At 34.8% G+C, this 26,924-nt stretch overlaps 1 protein-coding gene across 1 annotated transcript in view; it reads right to left on the bottom strand.

Moving 5' to 3' along the window:
* Positions 1 to 26,924, bottom strand: part of RNF180 (ring finger protein 180) — a 139,536-nt gene that overhangs the window by 41,957 nt on the left and 70,655 nt on the right. The window contains exon 4 of the mRNA XM_064480940.1: positions 5,271 to 5,496. Coding sequence (XP_064337010.1) covers positions 5,271 to 5,496 — 226 coding nt within the window. The remainder of the gene's footprint in view (positions 1 to 5,270; positions 5,497 to 26,924) is intronic.

Here is a 26,924-nt window from a genome sequence, read left to right as displayed (position 1 = left end):
AATTTTAGTGTATATTAGAAGAGATGTATAAAGTAATACATCAAATACATAAATTCACAAATACATTATTAAGGATGAGGCTAAAATAAGTATCTTTTTAAAAGTGCGTTCATATGAAGAAAACCCTTAAGTAAAAAAATAGTTCAGGTGGTATGTGGATACAGTAAAAATTGTAAAGGTGGTATGAAAATGACAGAAATTTGAGAAACACTGCTGTAAACATTATGCCTATTTTTCTATTTCTTTTTTTAATAATAAAATAAGATTTATCCTCATATATTAAAGCTTAAGACTGATGATACTAAAAGACATCATGAAGTAGATAGTCCTGATAAAGAATGAGTTCGAATTTTAGAGGCAGTGACTATTCTGTACAAGATGAACAGAAAAGTGAAGGAGTTGAGGCATGGATGGATGTAAGAACAAAACTATTATTAGCGTAAGAATTAAAAGACAGACTTCAAGGTATAGAATACAAGAAAGTATGAAATGTTCTTAATGGGAATAGGGACAATAGACCAAGACCACAGTGTCACAGTGGATAAAAAGAGGAAATATGATGTTCTTTAGGATGAGCTGTAATGTCCTGGATAAAGCCCAGCAGGACATCTAAAAGTCAGACAGAATACAAGATAATTCTTCCCTGGACCAAACACTGCAGGATATCTCTCATTCCTGTCCTTGCTGACCAGATGTCAGTAGCATCCTCCTATTACTGTGACGGCCAAAATATCCCTGGTGAAAAATCATAGGCCTGCTTCATGCTTAAAATCCTAGATTAGCTTAAATGCCATTTCCTTACTTAGTTAGGGACTTCAATACACAAGGTGAAGACTTAGCCATTTTCTTTTCCTTTTTCCAGTGGATGTCACCAGCACATCTGCCTATCAGCACCTCGTTCCCACCACATAAAGGCACAAGAGTAGTGGCCTGGGGTGGGTGGTCAAAAGGGAGATAGAGGTTGAATGAAGGAAAAGAGTGGAACAAGGGTAGAAATCTTCCTCACTGAGTCTTGGGTGATCTGAATGGGCTGAGACTACAGAGTTGTGTGTTAAGCTGCACTGACCCTGTGGCTCCCTATGCAACACCTGGGATACTTACATCTTCCATATGACCATGGACTGGGACTCCTGAACAAGGAACACTGAGTCTATAGTAGGATTGCCTATATGAGGATTGCCTCCAGGGTCAGTCCACAAGAGAGGAAAAGACATGCTTGGTTTGAAGGCTTCAATCAGAAAGTCAATTCAGGAAAATATGATGCCTTCCCTCACAACAAAACCATCATCTCCTTGGCGGAAGGATTCCTTCCCCCTCACTTGGATGACCCCCACTCCATTTAAAGCTTGTAAGCCACAGCTTTTTCTGTTCCTTGGCCAGAGATCCTGTTATGCAGCATGTAGCACCTCCCTGAACAGATCTACTATTAGGGTCTTATGTTAGGAAGGAAGAAGGATGTAATGGATACTAATTAGTGACCAATGGTTATATACTACAATTTTTTTTGTTTTCCTAATGTGTCAAGTTCTTTTTTTACCAAGATCACTTCTAACATTGTTAAGTAACTTAAGCAAAGTCACATAACTAGTGAATGTTACAATTCAGGTTTAAAATTATTTTGCTAAAGCACATTCTGTGGAATAAATCTGAGAGGAATTTAATTGTATCTCTATCCATTGAGCTACTCTAATAAAATTATGTTACAACATAACCCCTTATTCATTGGCCAAATGTCTTGAGTTCCTTTAGAAAATGACAGCTTTCCCACTTTAACCTTTGACAATAACTGTCCCCTGGTTTGTACACAATTGGATGGTGACATTAGGTAGCTGAGATAATTCATTCACTTAATAAATAACTCTCAGGGTTCAGTAAGGTTCACAGAATAGTCTAAGATTAGAAACTGACTTTTTCAAAATATCAACAAAAGCAGCTGAAACCAGAAGAGGAAAAAAAAATCTCACTTACAATGGCAGCAACAAAATATACAGGCATAAAGCTAATAAGAACTGTGCCTTATTAGGAAGGAAATTACAGAAATGTGTTGAGAGGCAATATGCCATAACAATCACTCAATATTGTAATAATGTCAATTAAAGATGTGAATTATCCCCCAAATAGTTTATAAGATTAATTCATTTGTGAGTTATTAAAGTAGACAAACTAGAATAATTTTAAGACTGAAGTATATGGTATAGGACAAGATAAAATATGAATGAAAAAGAACAGCTGCCAAGGAACACACATACATTTTAGTAATTATTATTACTTTAAAAAGTGCAATTCAGTCAGCATAGGAAAAATGGATTGTTCAACAAATGTTACTGGAATAAATGCTTAATGATATGGAGTAAAAGTACTCTATTCTTAACCAAACCACACATCATAACACATAGACTGGAGTTAAGTGTGGGGAAATGAGGACAAAATGAAAACCAAAAATAAACATAGGTAAAGACACTGTTTATATAATTCTGTAGTGGATAAGGCCTTCTAATACCTAACGCTGAAATTGGAAATAATAAAGACAAAAGTTGCTACATAAGACTACATGAAATATAAAAGTTTTGCACATTCATAAAACACAATAAACATAATTCAGGGACATATGAGAAAACAGCAAAGTGGCCGCACATGGCAAAAGCTGATACTATTTTAAAAAATCCTCTTGCAATAAAGAAGAAAAAGATGAACAGATCAAAAGAAAAATCAGCAAAGGGCATGGTAAGGGATTTAAAAGGAAAAGAAGGGTAGTCCAGAGTATCAAGAAAATAAGCCCTTGTATTCTACTGCTTGCAATAATTTTGGAGCATAATTTTGTAATATATACATAGCCTTAAAACACACATAGGCTTTAACTACCAATTCTACTCCTGGAAATCAATTACAAGGAAGTGTTCAGAGATGTGTGCAAATATTTATCCAAATATATCAGCAAAGAAATGAATGATAAATACACATCTAAATAGTAGACAGCTTAAGTAGACCATGATACAATCACAAGAATTTAAAGTAAAATAAAAGTAGGGCAAAAGCTTTACATACAAAACTCATTTTTTTTTGGTAAAAAATGATTAAGTGTATGTACATAAACTGTTCTGGAAGAATACTCACTAAATGTGGTCTTTAAATGGTAGGACTATGGAAGATTGTGAGCCTATAAATTTATTTATATGTTCTGATTTTTCTGTAATGAAATTGCACTAATTATATAATTTTAAAAATTATTTTTATAGGAAAACCGACCATATTTTTTTGGCTACTAGTGATGTTGCTTTCCCTCATTTATACTCTGATACGCCCTCAGCTCTTATCAAAGAATATCGTAAGATACAATTTTAGAAAACCTGGTATTGCATTTGCTTTGAGGACACTGCCTACTCTGTCTGTCAATATGCCTAGAAATCACATAAAAATTTTCCTTTAAAGTGCTGGAAAACCCTTTGCTTATCCTTAGGGATTGGTGTGTTTCTTTTCAAGGATCATGAGAACCATTTAATTGTATGCTTACTTTATTTTTCCTAAGGCAGCCAGAATATTAAAACCAAATATTTCATTTAATTGTAGTTACCATGTAGGGCCATATGGCTTATGCATCTGGCCCATCCACCCTCACCTGGTCTTTACATTCCATTTCAATTAATAAATTCCCTTGTCTCGCTATTTCATTAAATATATACCTTAAAACACCTTAAATCTTTTTGAGGTAGGTATAAGTAACTAAGTGATTTGTTCCCATTATTATTATCAGCTTCTAAATGACACTACGCAAGCAAATTTAGTCTCCATTGGAATAAATATTCCCAATAGATTTATTATATAAGAACCAATTTTAGAAATAAAGGGAAGTATGACGTTGTTGTTTTGATAAATGAACCAAGAGTGACATGAGTCACTGTTGTTTTAAGACCTCAAGGAAAGCAATTTTAAAATCCCTATCAATGTTAAAATGGATCATGGAAGGCAGGGACATCTGTCTAAATCACTATGTACATACTTTCCATCAAAACAGGCTTTTAGTAAATGCTTTCTTGCAAAGATGATCAGAGATATCACTGAGAAAGGGGTGTTATTGTTAGCCTTTCATTCACTCCAATGCACCTACCTAGCAAGGGATCTGGTATAAGAAAAGAACCCCCTTTTCTCCCAGTTCAATGTAAACCAGAAAAGAGAAGCTTCCAGCAAGCTTCTGTCCTTCCATGGAATTGCTTCCTTCCCTCTCTCCACCCCTTCCTCTCTCTCCCTCATGAAAGGAAGAGTGATCTGCCTGGTGACACTGATGACAGCTTGGCATCCCTCACCACATTTCTTTACTGGGTAGAGTCACTGTGCTTGGCATGTCCTTGTGTCTCCAGGTCTAAGTTCAGGGTAGTGATGTTCTGCTCCAGTCTACAAGCACTAGGCAGATCAGAGAGGCAAAGCTTTACTTTCTCTTTATTGTATGATTACTGAGCCTGTAAGACAGGTTTACAAGCCTTCATGTAGCTGGATACGTTAAGGTTTGCAAAGCTTATTTTCATAAACTGAGTTTTCCTTGCAGATGCGTCCTTGGATTTTCATTTGGGGAAGAAAAATGTACCATGTGTTATCTTCAGTTTTACTATTAATAAAGTACACACTTTAATCCTCATTTGGCTCCACTATGGTTGAGGTGACAATGTAGATATAGAAATTTCCTCCCTAAATTTTTCCTCTCTCCATTAGTATACTTTAAATATTGTGTTACATTTCATCTTTACATGATAATTAGGTAAACAAATTCTTGTTCCTTTTTTACTTTCCAGTTTAAGAAAGACCTTAAGAACAGTAAGAAGGTTCACTTCCAAAGTTTGAGGGAAAGGCATAATAGTTATCCTCAAGTATCTACAGATTTACTCTTTGAGATCCCAGAGGGGGAAAAGGGCCCAAGAATGAGGAGTAGTGGAAGGCAGATATAAGGAATAAATAATCCAAAGCGCTGCTTCAAATTTTAATGGAATGTCCATGACACTGGAGATGTCCACGTAAAGGCTGAACAACAACTAGTTAGGATGTTTTAGAAAAGATCTCAGCAGTAGAGTGGTCGAGATAAACTATTCTCATCTATGATTCTATGATTTTTACAAAGTTCTAATGAATTGGGGAAGCACCTTTCTATAAACTGGAGAGTAACAAATTATGCTGTGCATGATTTTCAATAACTTTCTCATAATAATTCATAAAGTACCTTTAGAACTGGAACAAAGAGACAGAATAATCAGGCAGTTGTGTTAATGAAAGATAAGAGTTACCTGTCTGGAGAAAGACTCTGGAAATAATTGTCCGACACAATGGGCAGGGAGTGTTTGCAGGATTGTCTTTGGCAAGAGTCCGTAAGCAGGGTTCACAGAAGATGTGGTGGCAAGGGTAACACATGTAGGGGTTGAAATAAACATCCAGACACACTGCACAGATGTAGCCTTCCTTTTCCTCTGCATATTCATTGTCATCATCTGTGCTCATCTCATTATTCAAAGTCTGCAAAACATGAGCAAAAACAATTTTTCTTAGTTCAGTATTTGATCAGTTTCCTTGAGAAAGAGAGACTGACTTTACATTTGGTTAAAATGAATAAAAATATTTATGAGAAGCATGTATATTTGTTTCTGAGGTGTAATTAAAGTGACAGAAATGCTACCTTAGAAAGTAAGAAGAAACTGGAAACATAGATGAAAAACCCAGAAGTCTTTCTTATTCTTTTTAGTGTTTTTATATAATGCTAAATATTAAAATACAGTACCTAAACACATTAAGTATACCTGTATCTCTATTTAACCAGCACTTGTTAAGTAAGCGTCAGGTCCCAGGAGTACAGATTCCCCATTTATCCCTCTCCCACCACAACAACTAAGCTGACTGTCCCAAGGTTACAGAGCCTCGCATGGGCACCCACATGAAGAGAGGTGAGGGCAAGGATATCAAACTTCATCTTCATATCATGCATGGAACATTCTTTATTCTATTTTGCACCTTCCTGGACTTCAAAGCCAAGAAAAGGCCAAAGCCAAAGCTATGTCAGGAAGTAGATAAGCCAAGGAAACTTGCAGTAATTTTGGGATAAGCCTTGCAGCTGGGAAATATGATAAGCCCATCCTCCTTTCCAAATGGAAAGAAACTACTAAGTAGTTAGGAAAAGAGGCATTCAAGTTGGCAGCACAAGTCTGGTAGCAGAATTCCTGTTACTTAACATTACAATTTCCTCATCTCTGAGGATGCTGTGAGAAGTAAATGAGGTAATCCATGTAAAGTGTTTAGCACAGTGCCTGATACATAACAAATAGTCAAAACTATTAACCACAGCTAACCTTCTCCTCTTCCTTTTTCACAGGCTCTGTAGAGCCTACAGAAATTTTCCTCACACCCGGCCTGACCTCAGTCCACTGAGGCACAATGGGAATCTCTGTGGAGGAGAAGCTTTTCTCCTCGCTTTGATGGTTGCGAAATATGGAGATCAATGACGAATTTGAGTGGGCCTCGGGTTGAATAAATATTTTTAAGTTACATGAGATGTAAAAGTTATATAAATGAGCCAAACAGAACCTTGAGAATACATAAAAACCTTTCTACTGGATAAGCTATTATTTGATTTATCCAGATGGCTTTGCTTTCTTTCTGCCAGGCTCATTCTGCCACCTGTTGGTAATTTCTGTTTTTATGAAGGACACATTTCAGTCTTTAGCTGATTCTTTATTGGTTGTCTAATTTTTCTTATAAACTTGTAAGCATTTTTATTTCATTTAGTTCTTTGTGTTCACTGGTTAGATGTGTTGCAAATATTTTTCCTTTTCTCTGGTTTGCTTTTTCACTCTTTTCACAGTGTCTTTTGATGAAATGAAGTTCATAATTTTAAAGAACATTTTTCCTTTATGGTTAATATTTTTTGTATCTTATTTAAGATCTCTTACCCTTTCCCAAGGTCATTAAGATAGAAGTATATTGCATTTAATAATATTCATCATCCTATAATCTAACTGAAATTGATTTTCATGTATAGTGTAAATTAGGGGTAAATTTCATTTTTATTTTTTATGTAGTTATTAATTGGTACAGCTCATTTATTGCAAAGACTTGGTTTCCTCCACTGTTCTAAAGTGCCATGTTGTTATTAAGAGGCCAAAGAGGCATGAGTCAGCTTCTATTTTGTTCCATACTTTACTGTCTATTCCTATGCCATAATTACAATCTCGTACTGTAGCCTTATAATAAACCTCAATATCTGGTAAAGGAAGTCTTTTCATCTTAATGCTTTCAGCCAAATCTAGGATGCTTTCCTGACTTACCTTCATCAGTCTTTCAGCAGCATTTCCTAAGTAGACTAGGATCTCTTTCTTTCTTGCCACCTACTTAATGGTGCCTTCTTACATTTGGAATAAGATAAGACTCCTTTCAGTGCTCCACTGGACTCTGCATGGTTCAGTTCCAACCTTCATTTTTATCCTCCATACTGAGCTACTCTCCAATTCACTGGTCTTTTAGCTTAACAAACACATCACTTTCCTGTCTTAAGGCCTTAAGACATGATGCTTTCCTCCTCCAAAAAGCCCCTACTCTATGTGGTTGACTATGAAACAGGTAACATTCTTCCCATCTCTCTATGTGCACCCACAGGCATTTCATTAAGATGCGGAGATTATTTTTCCACCCTCTGGATTTGGGCTCTGCCATGTGACTCGCTTTGGCCAATGGATCATTAGCAAACATGATGCAAATAAAGGCTTAACAAAAGCTTGTGCATTGGAATGATCCTTTCTTGCTGATCTTGGAAACCCTGAGTCTATTACCATATGAACAAGCCTAGGCTGGCCTGCTGAATAGTAAGTGACATATGGTCCAGCTACCACCACTGTGACTGCTGGAAACAAGCCATCCACCAGACAAGTGTGGGCAGAGCCAAGGATTATCACCTAACTGCAAATGTACAAGTGAGCCCAGATGACACCATGTGGAACAGAAATAAGCCATCACAGCTGAGCCCAGATCCAACTGCCAACTCAGAAAACTGTGAGTGAATATATAGGTGGTTGTTCTAAACAACTAAATTTTAGGGTGATTTGTTACATAACAAAAATTAGTTGGCATGGCTTTGTCTAATATGGCTAATTTTACCTCATTTTTAAAATCTTAGTTTAAATATCAACTTCCCCAAAGGATTTCACTGCTATTCTATCTAAAGTTGTTCGCTGTCACTACTACTTGACTGTTTCCTCATAATAAATTTTATTTGCCCATTCTTTTCTATTTCTCACAAAAGAATGTTAAGATAATAATGGGGAATGAAAAAATATGTATGTATGTATGTGTACACACACACACAAGCACACAGTTTTTTTCCCCAATGAAATAAGAGTAGGTCCTGCTTATGGGTGATCACATTCTCAAAATGCTCATAGGTTCAGCTTGTTAAATATTGTATTGATTTGTATCTTCCTGTGGGTATTTCTGTTAAGTGTTCTTAGGTATTCTTATAGGCCTTTTGGTTATCTCCAGCTAGGAAACAAGCATTCTGTGAAATCCCATATAACATACGTAAAGGTTAACACAGAGGGAATATGAAGTAAGTGTCCCTCACCAACAGAAAGCTTGTAGCTATGATTTGAACAATAATATAAAAAAACCTCCTGGAAAGGCAGCAAAATCCCCAATTTTTCTCATAATTATTGTCATATGACTATTCTGTCTTGAACTTAAAAGAAACTTGAAAAAGGAAAGTGGTAAATGGACAATTAGTACTGATTTGGGCACCCCAGATAATAAAAACATCTTTGGACCTAGATGCTTACTTACCTAAATTTTATTTCATAGTGAAAGCTTATTTTGTTTATATACACTCTCAGTATTATGTCTTGAGATTTGAAATAATTAACCTCAAAGAAACTCATGGCATAAAAAAATCATAATTTGAAGAACCTCTTAGATCAAATTATAGCCCAAATATTTGTACAGAATTTTATTTCTATGAAATAGTTTAACCCTACACATATAACAAAAGTGACTAGATTTCATTAAAATATACACAAAGAAACAAACTACTTGCTATTTAAAACACAACATTATTCTGGAAATAAACTTGAAGGCAGAAGTTTGAAAATAGAAAATGAGGTTAAAAACTATTCATCTATTAATCGAGCTAAGTGACTTAATCCCCAAAATAGATATAACACAAAGTCATCTAGGATCATCATCATCTAGGATTATTTAAAGGGACTGAAGAGGGTTAAGAGTTTTCACCATCCAGAGAATCGCACATATCTGGTAATAAAAACTGTTCTGCAAGGAGCCAAAAACAAAAACAAAAACAAAAAAAACCCCAACTACCTCAGGGATAGAACTCCACTGGCTTTTTCTCCAAATTGGAGAAACGTATGGTTGTATAATAATAAATTTACTGTTGGATAGAATGGTTCTATTTTAAAAATTGCTCATTAAAAGATAAAATGTCAACCTGGAAGGAGGTTTTCTGGTTTTTTTTGAAGGAAGTTTTTAATAGGTATGCTTATGAACTCATCTTCATCTCCACAACATTTCAATTACCATAGATGGAGACCTCAAAAATGCTTATCAGAAATGGGGAGGGAACGTGAAAGATGGCTGGCTAGTTAAAAACAACTAAAATCCTCTCTGGAACGAGGTATGCCATTAGCAAATAATATAAAAATGTAAACTAGGCTAAACTAGACAGCAGAGTCAAGATTAAAAAAAAAAACTTAGTAAGTTCCTGACTGAAATAAAACTCTAAAATGGACTGCATACATAGAAGATGAATGAAACTTACCTGAAAACAATTAATGTAAAGAAGAGATAGAGACTTAACTGACTAGATGTGGTTACTCAAAAAGCAAGTGAAACGTGAACTGCAGTATAGCGTGAGGTTATGTGCCTAATGTTGTATATGATCATATCATATTCTGAGGGACACAAATTAGAGTTATCCATAGAAATATACTGAAGCTCAGGGCAGCACCCCAATTACATACCTCATATGGAGTACTATAAGACTGAGGATATTCACTCAGAAAAATATTAAGAGGAGACAAGATATTCAAGATTTGTGTGAGAGATTGTAATTTTCCTCTGTATAATTCCCGTGATTAGAACTAAAAATGAAGGAATGTTATGAGAAGCTAGACTAAAATCGATTCTAAAAGAAATACCTATTCATCAACCAAAGTAATATGAACACAAGCAAAACATGTTCGCTCTTAAACAGTGCATCTACCACAGAGGTAAACATTTATCTGACGTTTCCTACCAAATTCTTTCAGACTTAGAAATAAGATGAAAGCTGTACATATTAACTAATTTCCTCAACACAATATTCCTATGAAGTAGGTACTATTATTATCATCATTTTCTAGAGCAAAGGGAACAAATATAGACAGCTCACTTACTGAAACTAGTGGTGAAGTCAGAATTTCAACCCAGCTAATCTGGGTCTGAAGTAACACTCTTCATCACCACATTCTTAAGTGAGTTAATATACTCTGAATAGTCCTAGCAGATAATAAATGTTAACTGATAATGATGGAGGTAAAAACAAAAATGAAAATTTAGATACGCTCTATAGGGAAGTTAGAAATATCAAGGTATCATCATCATAACTAGCAAATTAATATAATAAGTGCCCAAATGTCCAATTGTTTTTGGCCCCATGGAAATTATCCTACAAAGTCAACCAGACATACTCAAGTTACTTTCTAGAGGCTTCAGTGTAAGAAAAGGAGATAATAAGCTGATAAATAATACAAACAATGTTTAAAAAGTCAATAAAAATTAGTATAGAAATTAATAGGTCAAAAATTTTTATTAATAATAAGGAAAACAAAGCAGCAGTGACAGTTTATTTAAAATTATTGTGAATGCTGATGTATTTGGCCTTATTTCTTTACTTATTTTTTTTTCAAGAAGTGACAGTAGGGCAGTGGTTAAGAGCAAGACTCCAGAGCTAATCTCCACCCTCCCACCACTGGAAGTGTTTATTTTTTTCTTGAAGTATAGTTGATTTACAAAGTTGTGTTAGTTCTGGTGTATAGCACAGTGATTCAGAATGAATCCTTTATCATTGTAAGTTATTAAAAGATATTGAATATAGCTCCCTGTGCTATACAGTAGGACCTCGTTGTTTATCTATTTTATATACAGTAATTTGTATCTGCTACTAAACTCCTAATTCATCCCTCCCTCCCTGTTTCCCCTTTGGTAAGCAAAAGTTTGTTTTCTATGTCTGTGAGTCTGTTTCTGTTTTGTAAAGAAGTTCATTTGTATCATTTTTTAGATTCTATATATAAGTAATATTGTAAATTTGTCTTTCTCTGTTTGACTTCACTTAGTATGATAATCTCTAGGTCCATCCATGTTGCTGCAAATGGCATTACTTCATTCCTTTTATGGTTGAGCAGTATTCCACTGTGTGTGTGTGTGTGTGTGTGTGTGTGTGTGTGTACCAATCTTCTTTATCTATTTCTCTGTAGGTGAAAATCCATTCAAATATCGATGGACGTTTAGGTTGCTTTCATGTCTTGGCTATTATAAACAGTGCTGCTATAAACGATGGGGTGCATGTATCTTTTCGAATTATAGTTTTCTCCAGATAAAGATAAAGAAAGACGGACACTATATAATGATAAAAGGATCAATACAAAAAGAGGAAATTATAGTTGTTAACATACATGCACCCAATATAGGAGTGCCTAAACACATAAAACAAATACTAACAGACATAAAGGGAGAAATTGATGGGGACACAATAATAGTAGGAGACTTTAACACCCTACTAACATCACTGAACAGATCTTCCAGAAAGAAAATCAATAAGGTAACAGGGATCCTAAATGACACAACAAAATTGTTAGACTTAACTGGTATTTCTAGAGCCAATCTTGCTGGACTTTGCCACTATTGCCTGTATTACGTTACGCAAGATATTTAACTCCCTGGGGTCTCACTTTTTAGTATCTCCTAAGGTGGAGATACTACAAGTACCTAGTTCATAAAGTTGAAAAGATTAAAAGAGTTAATATATACAACGCATTCATAAAAATTGCTATCTAAGTGTTTGCTGCTATTATATCCTATTCCTTTTTTCCTATTATTCTTAACTTTGAACAAAAACAGTTGAAGTTTAATATCTGTATTCTCCCCCTTCTGAACAAGCTTTAGAATGCATTTAAACTGACTCCCCACTCACAACAAAAAATGGCTCATATTGTATTGAAAACATCTGAATTTTATTTCTAAAATGTTAATAATTGCTTAAAGTTACTAAATAGCCAATGAGTCACGAATGAAATCAAAGATGAAATTTAAAAAATACCTAAAGACAAATGAAAAAAAATACAGAATGTTCCAAAATCTATGGGACACAGCAAATCAGTTCTAAGAGGGAAGTTTATAGGAATGCAAACCTACCCCAGGAAAGAGAAAATGTTAAAAAACTGACCTAACCTTATGCCTAAAGGGTCTAGAAAATGAACAAACAAAACGTAAAGTTAAAAAAAAAAGGAAATAATAAAGATTAGAATAGAAATAAATGACATAGAGACTGAACAAACAATAGGAAAGATCAATGAAACTAAGAGCTAGTTCTTTGAAAAGATAACAATAACTGATAAACGTCTAGCCAGACTCATAGCCAAAAAGAAACAGTAAGACCCAAATAAAATCAGAAATGAAAAGGAAGAAGTTACAATCAACACTACAGAAACACAAAGGTTCATAAGAGATTACTATGACAAAGTTACATGCCAATAAAATGGACAACCTAGAAGAAATAGAAATTCCTAGAAATGTACAATTTATAAAACTGAATCAATAAAAAATACAAAATATGAACAGATCCATTATCAGTAATGAAGTTTAATCAGCAAAACAAACAAACAAACAAAAAACTCCCTCAAAACAAAAGTGCAGGGCCAGATGGCTTCACAGCTGAGTTCTACCTAACATTTAAGGAAGAGTTAATGCCTGTCCTTCTCAAATTATTCCAAAAAAAACTGAAAAGGAAGGAACACTTATGAACCCATCATTCTGGTATAAAAATCAGACAAAGATTCCACAAAAAAAGGAAATTACAGGCCAACATCACTGATGAACACAGATGCAAAAGTCCTCAACAAAATATTAGCAACCCAAATTCAACAGTACGTTAAGAGGATCATACACAATGACTGAGTGGGATTCATCCCAGGGATGCAAGGATAGTTTAATATTCACAAATCAATCAATGTGATACACCACATTAACAAATTGAAGAATAAAAAAAATGACAATCTCAAGAGATGCAGAGAACTATTTTGACAAAATTCAGCTAACATCACAGTCAACAATGAAAATGTGAAAGCATTTCCTCTAATATCAGGAAGAAGACAAGGATGCCCACTGTCTCTACTTTTACTCAACATAGTGTCAGAAGTTCTAGCCACAGCAATCAGATAAGAAAAAGGAATAAAAGGAATCCAAATTGGACACGAAGAATTAAAACTGTCACTGTTTGCAGATGACATGATACTATACACAGAAAATCCTAAATATGTCATCAGAAACTATTAGAACAAATAAATGAATTTAGTAAAGTTACAGGATACAAAATTAATATACAGAAATCTGGTGCATTTTTCTACACTAACAATAATCTATCAGAAAAAGAAATTAATAAAACAATCCTATTTACAACTGCATATACCTAGGAATAAATCTAACTAAGGAAGCAAAAGATCTGTACCTAGAAAACTGTAAGATACTGATGAAAGAAACTGACACAAACAAAGGAAGGATATATAATGTTCATGGGTTGGAAGAACTAATATTGTTAAAATGACCATAGTGCCCAAGGAAATCTACAGGTTGAAGGCAATTCTCTATCAAAATACCAATGGCATTTTTTACAGAACTAGAACAAATAATTCTAAAATTTGTATCAGATTTTAAAAGACCCTGAAAAGCCAAAGGAATCTTGAGAAGAAGAAAGCTGGAGACATCATGCTTTCTGATTTCAAACTACACTACAAAGCTACAGTAATCAAAACAGTATGATACTGACACAAAAATAGACACATAGATCAATGAAACAGAAAAGAGAGCCCAGAATTAAACTCTCACTTATATGGTCAATTAATCCATGACAAGAGGCAAGAATATATAATGGGAAAAAGACAGCTTCTTTCAATAAGTGGTGTTGGAAAAACCAGACAGCTGTATGCAAAAATAATTAAACTGGGCTTCTTTCAATAAGTGGTGTTGGAAAAACCAGACAGCTGTATGCAAAAATAATTAAACTGGACTACTTTCTCACATCATATACAAAAATAAACTCAAAATGGATTAAAGACGTGCATGTAAAACCTGAAACTATAAAACTCCAAGAGGAAAGTAAAGGCAGTATGCTCTTTTACAGTCTTACCATTATATATATTTTTTGGATATATCTCTTCAGACAAGGAAAACAAAAGCAAAAATAAACAATGGGACCTCATCAAACTAAAAAGGTTTTGCACAGTGATGGAACTGTCAAGAAAACAGAAAGGCAGCCTACCAAATGGGAAAAGATATTTGCAAACAATATATCGGATAAGTGGTTAATATCCAAAATACACAAAGAACTCATCCAACTCAACGTCAAAAATTTAAAACAGCAACTCAATTAAAAATGGGAAGAGGGCCTGAATAGACATTTTTCCAAAGAAGACATAAAGATGGACAACACATACATGAAAAGACACTGATCATCACTAATCACCCATGAAATGCAAATCAAAACTCAATGAGATATCACCTCATGCCTGTCAGAATGGCTATTATCAAAAGGACAGCAAATAACAAGTGTTGGTGAGGATGTGGAGAAAACAGAATCCTTGTGCACTACTGGCAGGACTGTAACTTGGTGCAGACACTATGAAAAACTGTATGAAGGTGACTCAAAAATTAAAAATAGAGCTATAACCTAGCAATTCCAATTTTGGGTATTTTCCCAAAGGAAACAAAAACACTAATTGAAAAAGATACATGTGGAATCAAAGAACAGATGTCTAAATATAAACACTAATTTTCAAATGCAGATTAACCAAGTCTCATTAAAATGAGACTGTGTCAGAAATGCCAGATAAGTTGCAAATCTTAAGACAACTTAAGTGAATACCGACTGCCTGAAGTACTTGGAGTGCTGTGTTTAAGTTCTGAGCTTGTTCTATGCTAGATGGGAAAGGTGTAATGGCTGCAAAGGGTAGAGAAGGAGAAATGACAGGAAGCATGTGAGGCATTTGCTATCCTTTGACTCACTGTAATTCTTTAAAGAAAGATTTAGGGATATTTTGGATTACTTTACCCAGTTAATGGTCACTCACTGTTTTAGGAAACTGGGAAATGTATATTTTCTTCCTACATATAGGTCATATGGTCTTTCTTTTTTCTTTTATCCTCATTAGTTTATATTAACCTCCCTTTCCAAAATATCTTTACCACTATGCTCACTAGACTTTCTGTATTTTCCTTTCATTAAAAAAATAAACATTTTAATATGTATGTTCATGTATAACTGAAAAATTGTGCTCTACACTGGAATTTGACACAACACTGTAAAATGCCTATAACTCAATAAAAAATATTTAAATAAATAAACTTTTAAAATTTCTATTGTTTTTTACACTTCAACAGTATTTTTATCTTATCTTAAAAATTAGAACCTAAACTTTTCCAACATTCATGATTTTCTCTACTGAACCTGCCTTCCCACTGTGATATTATCAGTGAAATATTCTTTCAAATATTATTTTTAGATTCTCAAACTGAATAATAAGCATGTTACTATTTTGTGAATAAACAAAATAACCTATCAGAAAACAGATGATGATTCTTATTTAATTGGCCTCAATAAATGTATCTGAGGATTTAGGTTAGCTCTTTTCAAATCCAATAACTGTAAGTTACTTTATTAAAAAACTATGGAAATATAGTATGGCTACTTCTCCATACCCAATTATATCAGATTTCTTTATACCCAATTATCTACTTCCAGTCCCTATAAGGGGATAAAATTTGCCTACCCCATCAACATCAAGCTTAGCGACATAACTTGTTTTAGCCAAAGGAATATGAATGGAAGTGATGAAAACCTTGTCTAAGCAGATTTTTAAAGTCACTGCAAGGGTTTGCCATGGACTTTTATCTGGTCTTAATAATGTCATGTCCCAGATGGTGGCTGCTCCATCATTCTAGTACTCAGGATTAAGAAGTCACTAAAGTAGAGCAAAGCAAACATGTAATATGAAAAAGAAATAAATATCTGTTGCTTGTAAGCCACTGGGATTTAGTGGTGGTTTGTTATTTCACTAACATGGTGACTAATACCAAAATTGGAATCAGGAGTAGAGATATTTCTGTAATACAGAGTGGTGAAACTTAGTGAGGAAAACCGTTATTAGGGGCTGGGAAAATGACAACCCATGTTATGCAGTGGTGATGCAGGTGAAACTGTCACTTGTGGTAAACTGGAAGGCATATGTTGAGCAAAGTAAGCTTACAGAAAATAACACCTTTGTTGCTAATGGCTCCATTTAACATGCTACAAGAAAGGTGAGCTCAGAAAGAATTGATCTGGTTTCAAACATCAATGGAAGGACAAGAGAATCCAGAAATTCTATGACTCAGCAGGTTGAAAGATACAATTGTTTCTCATACCCATCCAGTGAAAGATAAAGTTAACAAACGCTCTAAGAAACAAAGGCTGGCCTAAGGTCAAAATTAAACCAAGTACGGAGCTGTCAGGTCCCTATAGACCTGTTACGTCTCAATAAATTAAAAGTGGCACCCAACAATGCTTTCTAGATTAAATATGGCCCTAATAAATCCTTTTACAAAGTGGATCAGAGAAATCAGACTGTGTTTTCTCACGGAAGTCTGGTAAGACTAAGGTGTTAGCAATTAAGTCTAAAGAGAGTTAGGTATGTCTTGAAAATAACTGTGGGTATGACATTTAGACAAGTGAGATAAAATGCTACATTTCAGACAGTCATACTGCCAAGACTGCATCTAGCATGAACTAAGAGAGACTAGAACTTTTGGAATTAAAATGATGTTTGGGCCCCAATATTCTTGGGAAAGAAGCAGGCTGACAGAAGTCACTCAGCCTTAAAAAGACATATATTTGTAAATACCTTCCTCTGATATGGCCAAGGGAGATACTGGGAAAGGATGGACCACCCAAAAATCAGAGTCAAAAACCATGGAGACAATGAAATATGGAGCTAATGCTAGAGAACGAATCGTAACTAAATAAAAAATTATCTCCTACCCCAATGTAGTAATGCTTTGCCACATATGTCCAGTGTGGTTTCAAAACTGCAACTGACCACTGATTCTTGCATGCTTCCCATTTATCCCTTTCTGAATTGGAGCTATTGAGATTATCCTGTCTCCATTCCAGAACTGTACACCGTTATGTGTGGGGCAGATAACTTGCCACTTTAGTTTCTAGCTCAGTGAATCGAGAAGGGCAAGATCCAGACCTGATATAAAATCTATTATATTAAAAAAAAACTGCTATAAAATCCTACATTTGAGTCTGGGGTAGGACTTATGAGTGCCCACTTGGGTGTGGGTAAATATTTTGCAGTGTAACAGGGAAAAACAAATATTACTGACAGGGAGGGTCACAAATACAGTAGGCTGCATTGTGGTAAGTTGTATTATAGCTCTCAACTATTTGTTCCTACTCTCTGCAAAAAGATAAAATCATATTTTGCTGTTCCAATAACTTCAGGGTTGGTCATCTGATGTTTTGGCCAATGGAATGTAAGTGGAAGTAATATGTGTCACTGCTGAGCAGAAGCTTTATGACTCAGCACTTGGTTCTGCCATAGCTCTTTTTTCTCTGCCATGAAAATTGCATTTCCCAGAACAACCTGATCAAAACCAATTAAAGTATCAAGAAAAAGGTAATTTGAAAAATATAATACACTTTTTTTTATGTGGCATACAAGGTAAACAGCAAATAACTGACTAGAATTTGGTTAAAAGTAGTTCTAATTTCCAATTGATTTGGATATTTAAAAAATAATCATACTCACTGTTGAATATGAAGCCATATGTCTGAACATTAAACTAAAGGAAGAAATGGCCAGAAAGTCCTTAAACAGAAATATTTCTTAAATGTATTTTTCAGATCTAACTGTTCTTTCTTTAATAAATTATGGAATAAAAAATAAAAGTTAACCATCTGCAATTTCACAAAATAAAATTTAAAAATCACCTCTTTAGTTATTTGGCTAATTTTCAGAACTAAATACAAAATCATTGAGAGTAAATATAATAAGACTCAGTAATCTAACTCAAACCTGAAATTTTGATTGTTGCAGGTCAAATTCTTTGAGACTAAGGTTCATAATGCCTACTAGGATTCAACAATTGTCTGAGACTTGCAGTTATAATTGTATTCATAACATACTAAATGTATTTAAATAAACTGGGTTTGTTTTTGTTGTTGCTGTTGTGCAGTAGGGAGGGATAGGAGAAACAGTACACTCCAAAATTACATTGTTTTTTTCCAGTCACCACTGAATCTTTACTGTATTACAACGCACATACAACACCCTGAGAGGATTGTTTTGTAAGAAACACATGAACAAACAGAGAGACCCTAAGCAACCTGGAATTTAGCTTTCTGGAACTCTCAGGGTTTGGTAGTGTCTCTGAGAATGAAGCAGTAGCTCCTGGACATCCAATAGTAATTTTCGTAAAAATACTGGCAATGCTTGAAAAGAATGAGAAACAAGGTGTATGGGGTATAGAAGTTGGTAAATGTTGGTTTAAAATATTGTTTATATATTTTAATTTTGTTTTTATGTGTAAAATTTACCATGAATAAAAGTAAATTAATAGTTCTTACTATAATTCTGTTTCTGTCCCTTTATTCTTGAGTGATTTGGGCCATACATATTTAATAATGTCTTATTTCATTATTAGCCAGAGGCTTTATTAAAATCACCCTAGAAGAGTCAAATTTTAATACCTGAATCCCTGCATTTGATAGAGCTACTACTATAATGTAAAATCATACTTTGATTGGTTGTTACTGCCTATAAAAGGCTGAACCTTTCTGCAACTACTAAGAACTTACAGCATCTCTTCCCTATGTATGCAAGGGGGGGGAGCATAGGAATTAATGAGAGAATTCAGTGTTTGTGCCACATTCAGTAGTATTTAAATGTTCAAGATCTAGCCCCTAAAGGGTTAATCTACAGATATCTGAACAATGCATTTCCTTGTATCAGTGGTTCCTCAAATATGACTACTCGTGAAAATTCACTTTGGTGCTTGAGAGAAATGATGCTCAAGTTCCAAAACAGATCTACTATATCAAAACATTCTGGGCTAAGGTTGGGAAAGTATACTGTTAAAAGATGATCTTAATATACACCTCTGGTTAAGAATCTTCAGGCATGGAGGCTAGTTTTAGATACTTAAATTAAGTAATTTTTATAATATAATAGAATGCCAAACCATAAACAAAAACACTTGGCATTTTAAAACATTTTCTATAATTAAATAATAAGGATTAAAGAAAGACAACTAGATGGATGCTTAATTCATGTGTTTGTGTGTTTGTATGTGTGTATGCATGTGATAGTAACCCAGTACCTACTGAGGTCATTGCTGTTTAGGCAAAGGATAATGACAGTTTTGAAAAATCATGACCCTGAGTTACCAGGAAAAATTAATTTATGCTAGTGCATATGCAGGTATTATATATTCTATTTTTAGAATGATGATCCTCAATAAAAAAAATTTCACTGTTTAAAAGGGTTGAGGCTTAGTTATAAGAAAATATTCTTCTATATAATAAAACTTTCGACATGGCCTAAATAAATATTTCATTACTATAAACTGATATAGTTATTTTTACAGATTTTTAATTTTCTTTTCATTTCAAGTAATCAAGTTGGTAAAGTTTCTTCCAAAGACCCTTAGAAACCAAATAAGAAACTCAACTCTGAAGTCAAGTCTATTTTCCTGTGCTATGGGCCAAAACTAGAATTTTTTCTTTGTTTTTTGTTTGTTTTTCATTACTCTCGAATGGTTTTAAGAAACTCTCTTAAGAAATAGAAACTCTAGCCAAACTTGGAGGGATTTAAGAAAATCAGAAATCAAATTGAACACAGTCAAATATAAAACTCCTAGTCTATAGAGAGTACAGACTGGACACATAAAGCTTGGTATTTTCTGTAATGCACTGAAAAACATAAGAAGTAAAAATAACAAGGCCTTTTGTGAGAAATTTCCCAGAATACTTTATGAAACAAAACCAAAGACAACTACGCAGTGAAACCAAACCATCTTAACCCATGTACAAAGTAGTAAAATAATAACATATACGTGCCTGGACCATCTGATGAAAGTAATAAGCACAATAACTTAAAATTCATTATTTTATTTTTAGTTGTTTCAGTCTTGAACTATTATTTCTAAATAGTTGTGTTGACTGAAATATACTTCTAATGTATTTATTTTATATAAATATTACTATCTTTATAACATCTGGCTTATCTTTGTATAAGTTTACAAGATACAGTTAGAAAAGTTAGCTTTTTCTTACTGAAAAACCAAACAAGTGGTATGTGAGAATTCCACAAATAATGGATAGACCTTTCCCATACATAATCAAACCTCTACTTCAAAAGAAGTACAGAATATGCTATCTCTTGTGGCTATCTTGGGGGAGGGTGGCAGCAGCTCCAACTATACATTTCCCCAAGAGCCTGGGACAGGAGAGCACTGGCTGCAAAAATACAGATGAAGTAGCTTGTTTAACTCATTGATTCTTACTTCTTTTCCTTGCTCTCTTTTTTTTTTTTTTTTAACATCTGTATGTCCTGAGATTCTCATGGAAGCAAGCTATGACTCTTCTTCTCAGAAAAACTGACACTTGCTATGTATGCTGTTTTGCATAAAGTTTCAGGGGATTCACAGACATCTTAAAAAGCTTGACCAATGACTGAAACCAATGACTGAATTAAAAACTTCTCATTTATCACCTGGATAGAATTTTAGTCGTAAGTCAACAAAATTTGTAGCATTCAACTACCTAAAGCTACTAATGTTCAATCTTTAAGAATATATATACCATTGGCAGCCATACTCAACCACACCATATTTTGAACTAAACCTGTTTTCTACCCCTTGTCATCTATTTTTTCATTAAGCAACAAAACTTCAAGGGAAATGATACGGGATGAATACCAGGAGGCTAATCCTGACATGTCAGTAGCCCTGTCTGAGAAACTGTACTTCGTGTAAAACAAAGTGCTCTCTAGATCTTCTCTGTAAGATGTTTACTGTCCACTTTCAAGTCCCTGTAACTGTAGTCTGATATAGCCTATGGTCACATTAGGAGACAAGGTTTTCGAATCTAAAGATATTACAAATGTACCAATATTCATGTTTCTGAAAATACTCATATTTTTGCTATTGGCAGAATAAAGCAATGGAAGCGAGGTAATAGATGTGACTATAAATGGCTAATCCACAGCCCTCATACCATTTCTATATAACTTCTTTACATCAAGGAGGAATCATGAATATTATGTTTAAACATGATATTCCTATTACTCAGGACAGTGCTTGGCACATAGAAGATACTCAGTAAATATGACTAAATTTGGAGAATACTAAGTTTAGTAAAGGAGAAAAAAAACATACTTCCCATACTGGTAGGGCTCTAGAGAAACAATTCAGATGAACATAAGGAAGACTACTAAAATTAACCTAAAAGTCTGTATTTGGATGCATTAGCTGGGGTTCTCTAGGATGCAGAGCCTAAGGCAAAAGTTTCTATGCCACTATTTTATTAGGGAGTGCAGGGGTGAGAACAAAAAATGAGTCAGAGAGGGGAAAAAGAAGAGCAAATATGTGGAGACGAACTTCTGAGTAGGCCTTTAATTGGTATCAAGTACAGTCTTTGGAAAGGCTCTATGAACTATTATGCCCAACTGCTTGTAGTATCAGCTATAGTCTGTTGAAGAATAAAGGGAGAAGAATTTATCTGCTGCTGCCCGTCTCCTATTGGTCCAACATTTGCCCAAGAGAGCATTATTAACACCTCCTCACTCTCAGGTTACACACACATGAGAACCAAGAGGTTCTCACTGCATCTCATGCTTCAGTTACATTAAAGAAGCCCAAAGAGGCAATTACTATTGATCCGCTTGCTAGAGTGGTTGCTGGGCAGAGCCCAAGCTGAACTGTTCTCTGAGGTGGTAGCTGGGCCAGAACAAGTGACCAAAGACCTAGAGACAAAAGTGAGGCTAACAGGATTTCTGGAGGCACAAATAATCATATTTTAGTATATTCATACAATGAAACACTATTCAGCAATAAAAATGAATTACTTATATACCAAACATCATACCTCAAAAACATAATGCTTAATGAAAGAAGCCTTACATAAAAGAGTACATAGCATATAATTCTATTTCTGTAAGATTCTAGAACAAGTGAGATTAATCCATAGGTAAAAACAATCAGAATAGTGGTTGCTTATGGGGAATGGGACAGAATTTGGCTGGAAAGGGAAATAAGGAATGAACATCTAAGATTTGTACATTTCATTGTATGTAAAATTCATATCAAAAGAAAAGAAAAACAAAAATATGGCATATTAATGAGATTGAATATGATTCAACAGGAGTGAACTATGCTGGCACAATTTTTACAAAAACAACACAGGCAGAACAATGCTATGTATTTTCTATGGATAAATACATTTCTATGGATATCTACATGCACATATATAATAAAATAAATACTTTTTTTCCTTAAAAGGCTAGAAGATGCATGTAACAATCTTCTAATGCTGATTCCTTCTGTGGGCAGTGGGAAAAGATCTAGATCAGAATTATTGGTTAAAAGGTCTTTAACATTTTAAAAGTTTTAAAATAATATTCTGACTTTTGAGTGAAAAATGTATCAATGCAGTATTTATATTAATCATTTAAATACATGAAAAATAAAAGCAATGCACACTTGCTATAGATATTTTTAAATTACATTAAGGTGTAAATAGATTCAAATTCAATTAGTATGTGGCAGTTTGTATCCCAAACTATTTTTACTTCTTTGTCTGAAACAGAATTAAAAAATGTCACTTGTGAAAAACAAGGAAAAAAATCCTAAAACTGTTGGCAGGTATTTAGAAGAAAGGTCTACAATCTTTGGAACTCTTCCTACTTAATACCTGCAGGTGGTTTTGGAGTATGTAGGTGCATATATCATGCATACATAGCTACAATCTTATGTTTTAAATATATGTGTCATAAATGAGTGACTTTTCATAATATCCAGGTTTTTCTGAAGGATGTACTGATTATTCTTTAGTAGCCATATTATACTTCAACTTTCTAATATATTCACTTTCCAGGGAAAAAAAGCAACATACGCCTATTTCCAAGCTTCTGTAGCTTTCTTTACTTGTACCAGCCCTTTGCTGTACCTCTTGTGAAGTTCATAATCAGCTTCTCACATACATAGTTAGTTCCTTCACTAGGTTATAAACTGGGAGGCAACCATGCCTTTCTTACTTCCATATCATTATAAGCTGAGTGCTTTGCAATAGTAGGAATTGGGAGTTTACTGAATGAATGAGCAAAATATAGCTTAAATGAAAAAGATGGATGTTCTCAGAACTCTGAGTGTTTGAAAGATTTAATTTGCCTCAAAAAAGTAATCAATAAAGTCAACTCAGTGATGATAATAGTTACTTGCAAAACACTGAACTTATTTTATGAGCTCTGAATAGAAGTGAGCTAGATCTCTATCCACCAGTTTTATAAACTGGCTCCCTTTTTATGCTGTTAAAATTAATTTGAAAAATAAAATTATGAAACAAAGATCACAGATATTATTCATGAAAACAATGCTTAAATTTTATTTTCTCACTTGAGAGCTAGCTGGGAGGTGGGATATAATGCTTCACTCAGCTGGAGACAGCAAGTGGGGCAGGATCTTAATTGTTGAACATCCCCAAAGGACGGATGCTAGTTATCAAAATCACAATACCTGGGGGTCATAATGCCTTTAATCCAAGCTGGTATCAATATTCAAAGGGCTAGGTATGAAAAACAGGGCAGCAAAAGTTCCATGGCAGTGATGACAGTCACGGCATTTCAGGGATTCTGTGTGTTTGATGTAAGTCTCTAGACAAGGCAGGGGCAAGGTGAAAGGTCCAGAACCCAAAAGAAAGGGACATAAGGTGGCTACAAAGTTACTAAGGCAGGAATTATGTAAATCATAGCTCCAGTCCAAGCTGAAACATGAGTGGAAATCACCAAGTCCATAGTTAGTCGACATTGATCTTTTATTCTTTCTTTAACCTATGCACACACATATTTTACATAAACAGAATGATCTCTTATCTGCTTTCTATATTTCAGTTTTTCTCTCTTTTTTGCTTGTCTTCCCTTCCCTGCTCTCTGTAGACTCCTCCTCCCAGGCTGCCCTGCCTTATTTCTTGTAGTGTTCCATCTTGCACCTTATCATTTCCTCTGCAAGGCCTGAGTATGCTCCTTTTACTACTCTTCCCTCTGTAAATGTTCCATCTCTTCCTTTATGCCCCTACTCTTCTTTTTAAACCTTCCACAATATTTATCTTGACTGTCTACCCATGTCCCCCTCTATTACATTGAGAATACCCTTGTGGGCATGGACTATGTTTTATTTATGTTTCCTTAATTCTTGGACCTGGAGGGAAGAATAGAAATTGGAATTAAGGAGAGAAGTGGAGAGGAAATGTGAGGTAAGGGGACAACTCGGGCAAATCATGGAGTGTGTGAAGGGGGCACCTGTCAGTTTGACTAGACAAGAGTTTTTCCAACAAGGAGTAGGAAATATTCCCTGAGAGCTAACATGGGTCATTTGCTATTGGTCAGGAATGGGCAAACCATCACTTATGTGCCAAATACAACCTGCTGTCTGTATTTTTTGGAAATAAAATTTCAATGGAACACAGCTGTGCTTATTTGTCTATGTACTGCATGAGACTGCTTTTGTGTCACCACAGCAGAACTAAGTAGTTGTGACAGAGATGACAGTCAGCAAAGCCTACAGTATAGGCCATTACTTGCCAGGCCAAGATGTCTCATTATATTCCTGAATATAATATAGCACTGCTAACTTCCACCATAGTCAGCAAATATTTATCTAGTGAGCTAAGCATTCTTAGTCTGCTTGGGCTGTGATAACAAAATACCACAGACTGAGTAGCTTCAGTAATAGTCATTTATTTCTTACAGTTCTAAAGGCTGGGAATCCAAGATAAGGGTGCCAGCATGGTTGGGTTCTGGTGAAAACTATCTTCCTGCCTTGCACATGGTGGTCTTCTCATTGTGTGCTCACATGGCCTTTACTCTGTGTGTGTGGAAAGAGATCTTTCTTCCTTTTCTTATAAGGTTGCCAGTCCTATCAGATTAGGATCCTACCCTTATGACCACATTTAACCTTAATACCTCCTAAAAACCCTACCTTCAAATACAGTCAACACTGGGGATTGGGGCTTTAAGGAATGAATTGTGGGAGGATACAATTCATTCCATAGCAGGGATGTACAAGAACTAGGGATATTGTGGTGAACATATCAAGCAATTAAGTCCAATGAACTAATTCTTTAAAAAAGAAAAAAATATGAAGAGATTGTTTCAAGAATTTGAGTGCTAAGTGGCAGAAAGAGGCAATAATTAAGGCATCGGGGTACCAAGGGCCTGAACTAGAGTGGTTGTGTTGGGAATTTAAGGCATTCTGAAACCAAAATCAGCAGAAGTTAATTCTCATTTGAGTGGAGGAGGATACATTGATTTCATAATGAATAATTTTGATTTTTTTCCCTCATAAATCTTAAAAATCTCTTGAGTTCACAATTTCATTGTGATTTTCATTTCTCTATTTCTTTTGAAGATTTTTAAAAGAAGTGAAAGATCTTAGTTTCTGACTTCCAGGCAGGTGAGAAGTCCCACTGGGCCACTAGAGAGAGCATAGCTCTATATCAAAAGCCATTTTTAAGCCTCCAATGACAATTCTTACACCTGTCAATCAGTTCCAGATCCACTAAATCCAGTTACTTCTAAGCTACAGCACATCACACACTACTTTAAAGAGCAAAGTGGTTTTTTTCAGTCTTCTCTCTTCTTAACTAAACCTCTTGGGCCTCTTTTCTTGCCTTATTCCCTTCTCCTTTATTTTGCTACTTTGTTGCAAAAAAACTTATATATTACCTAATGTGTTTTTTGTTCCAAATTTTGATTATCCATAACCCTTTTTCTCCATTCAGGCAGAAACAGATAATGTTTTACTGCCTCAAAGAATGTATGACAAGCAGTCTGTAGATAAAAAAGGAACTAAATATTTGGCATTTGATTTCCAAAAGCCTAGGACCTGAGTATAAATGATAGATTTGGAAGACCTTTTTCCTGTTCTCCCACCCCTATCCCCTTACACTCAACACATACTAGATAAAGATTCTACGGGATTGGAATAAGAATCTAGTGGATCTCAGAGAAAGTAATCTGCACCATTTTCACTTTAGCTCAAAACTCGGGGGAGTATGATGGACAGAATAAAAATTCCATCAGGTTTGGGGTCTGGATAGCAGGAAGCCTGTAACTCCCAACCTCTAGAATATAGTGTAAGGAGGAAGCAAGGTCTCAGAATTCTCTCATACTTAGCATGGTCGGGGAGTAGCAGAGGACAGCACTGATCTGGCACCAAGTAGACTGTGAAGATCTTTCAGTCAGTACAAGAAAGAAAATAAATACCTTTCTTTCTAAGTATTTCTGAGTATACGCTCAGTAGCTATCAGTCAGACCAAATTCCACCCCGTCTTCAACATGCTGACATTTGGAAGGCTCTAGAAACTTAGAACAAAGACCTAGAGG

Source organism: Camelus dromedarius, chromosome 3 (genome assembly GCF_036321535.1).
Source record: "Camelus dromedarius isolate mCamDro1 chromosome 3, mCamDro1.pat, whole genome shotgun sequence".
Classification (NCBI taxonomy): Eukaryota; Metazoa; Chordata; class Mammalia; order Artiodactyla; family Camelidae; genus Camelus; species Camelus dromedarius.
This window is presented reverse-complemented; position numbering and strand designations above follow the sequence as displayed.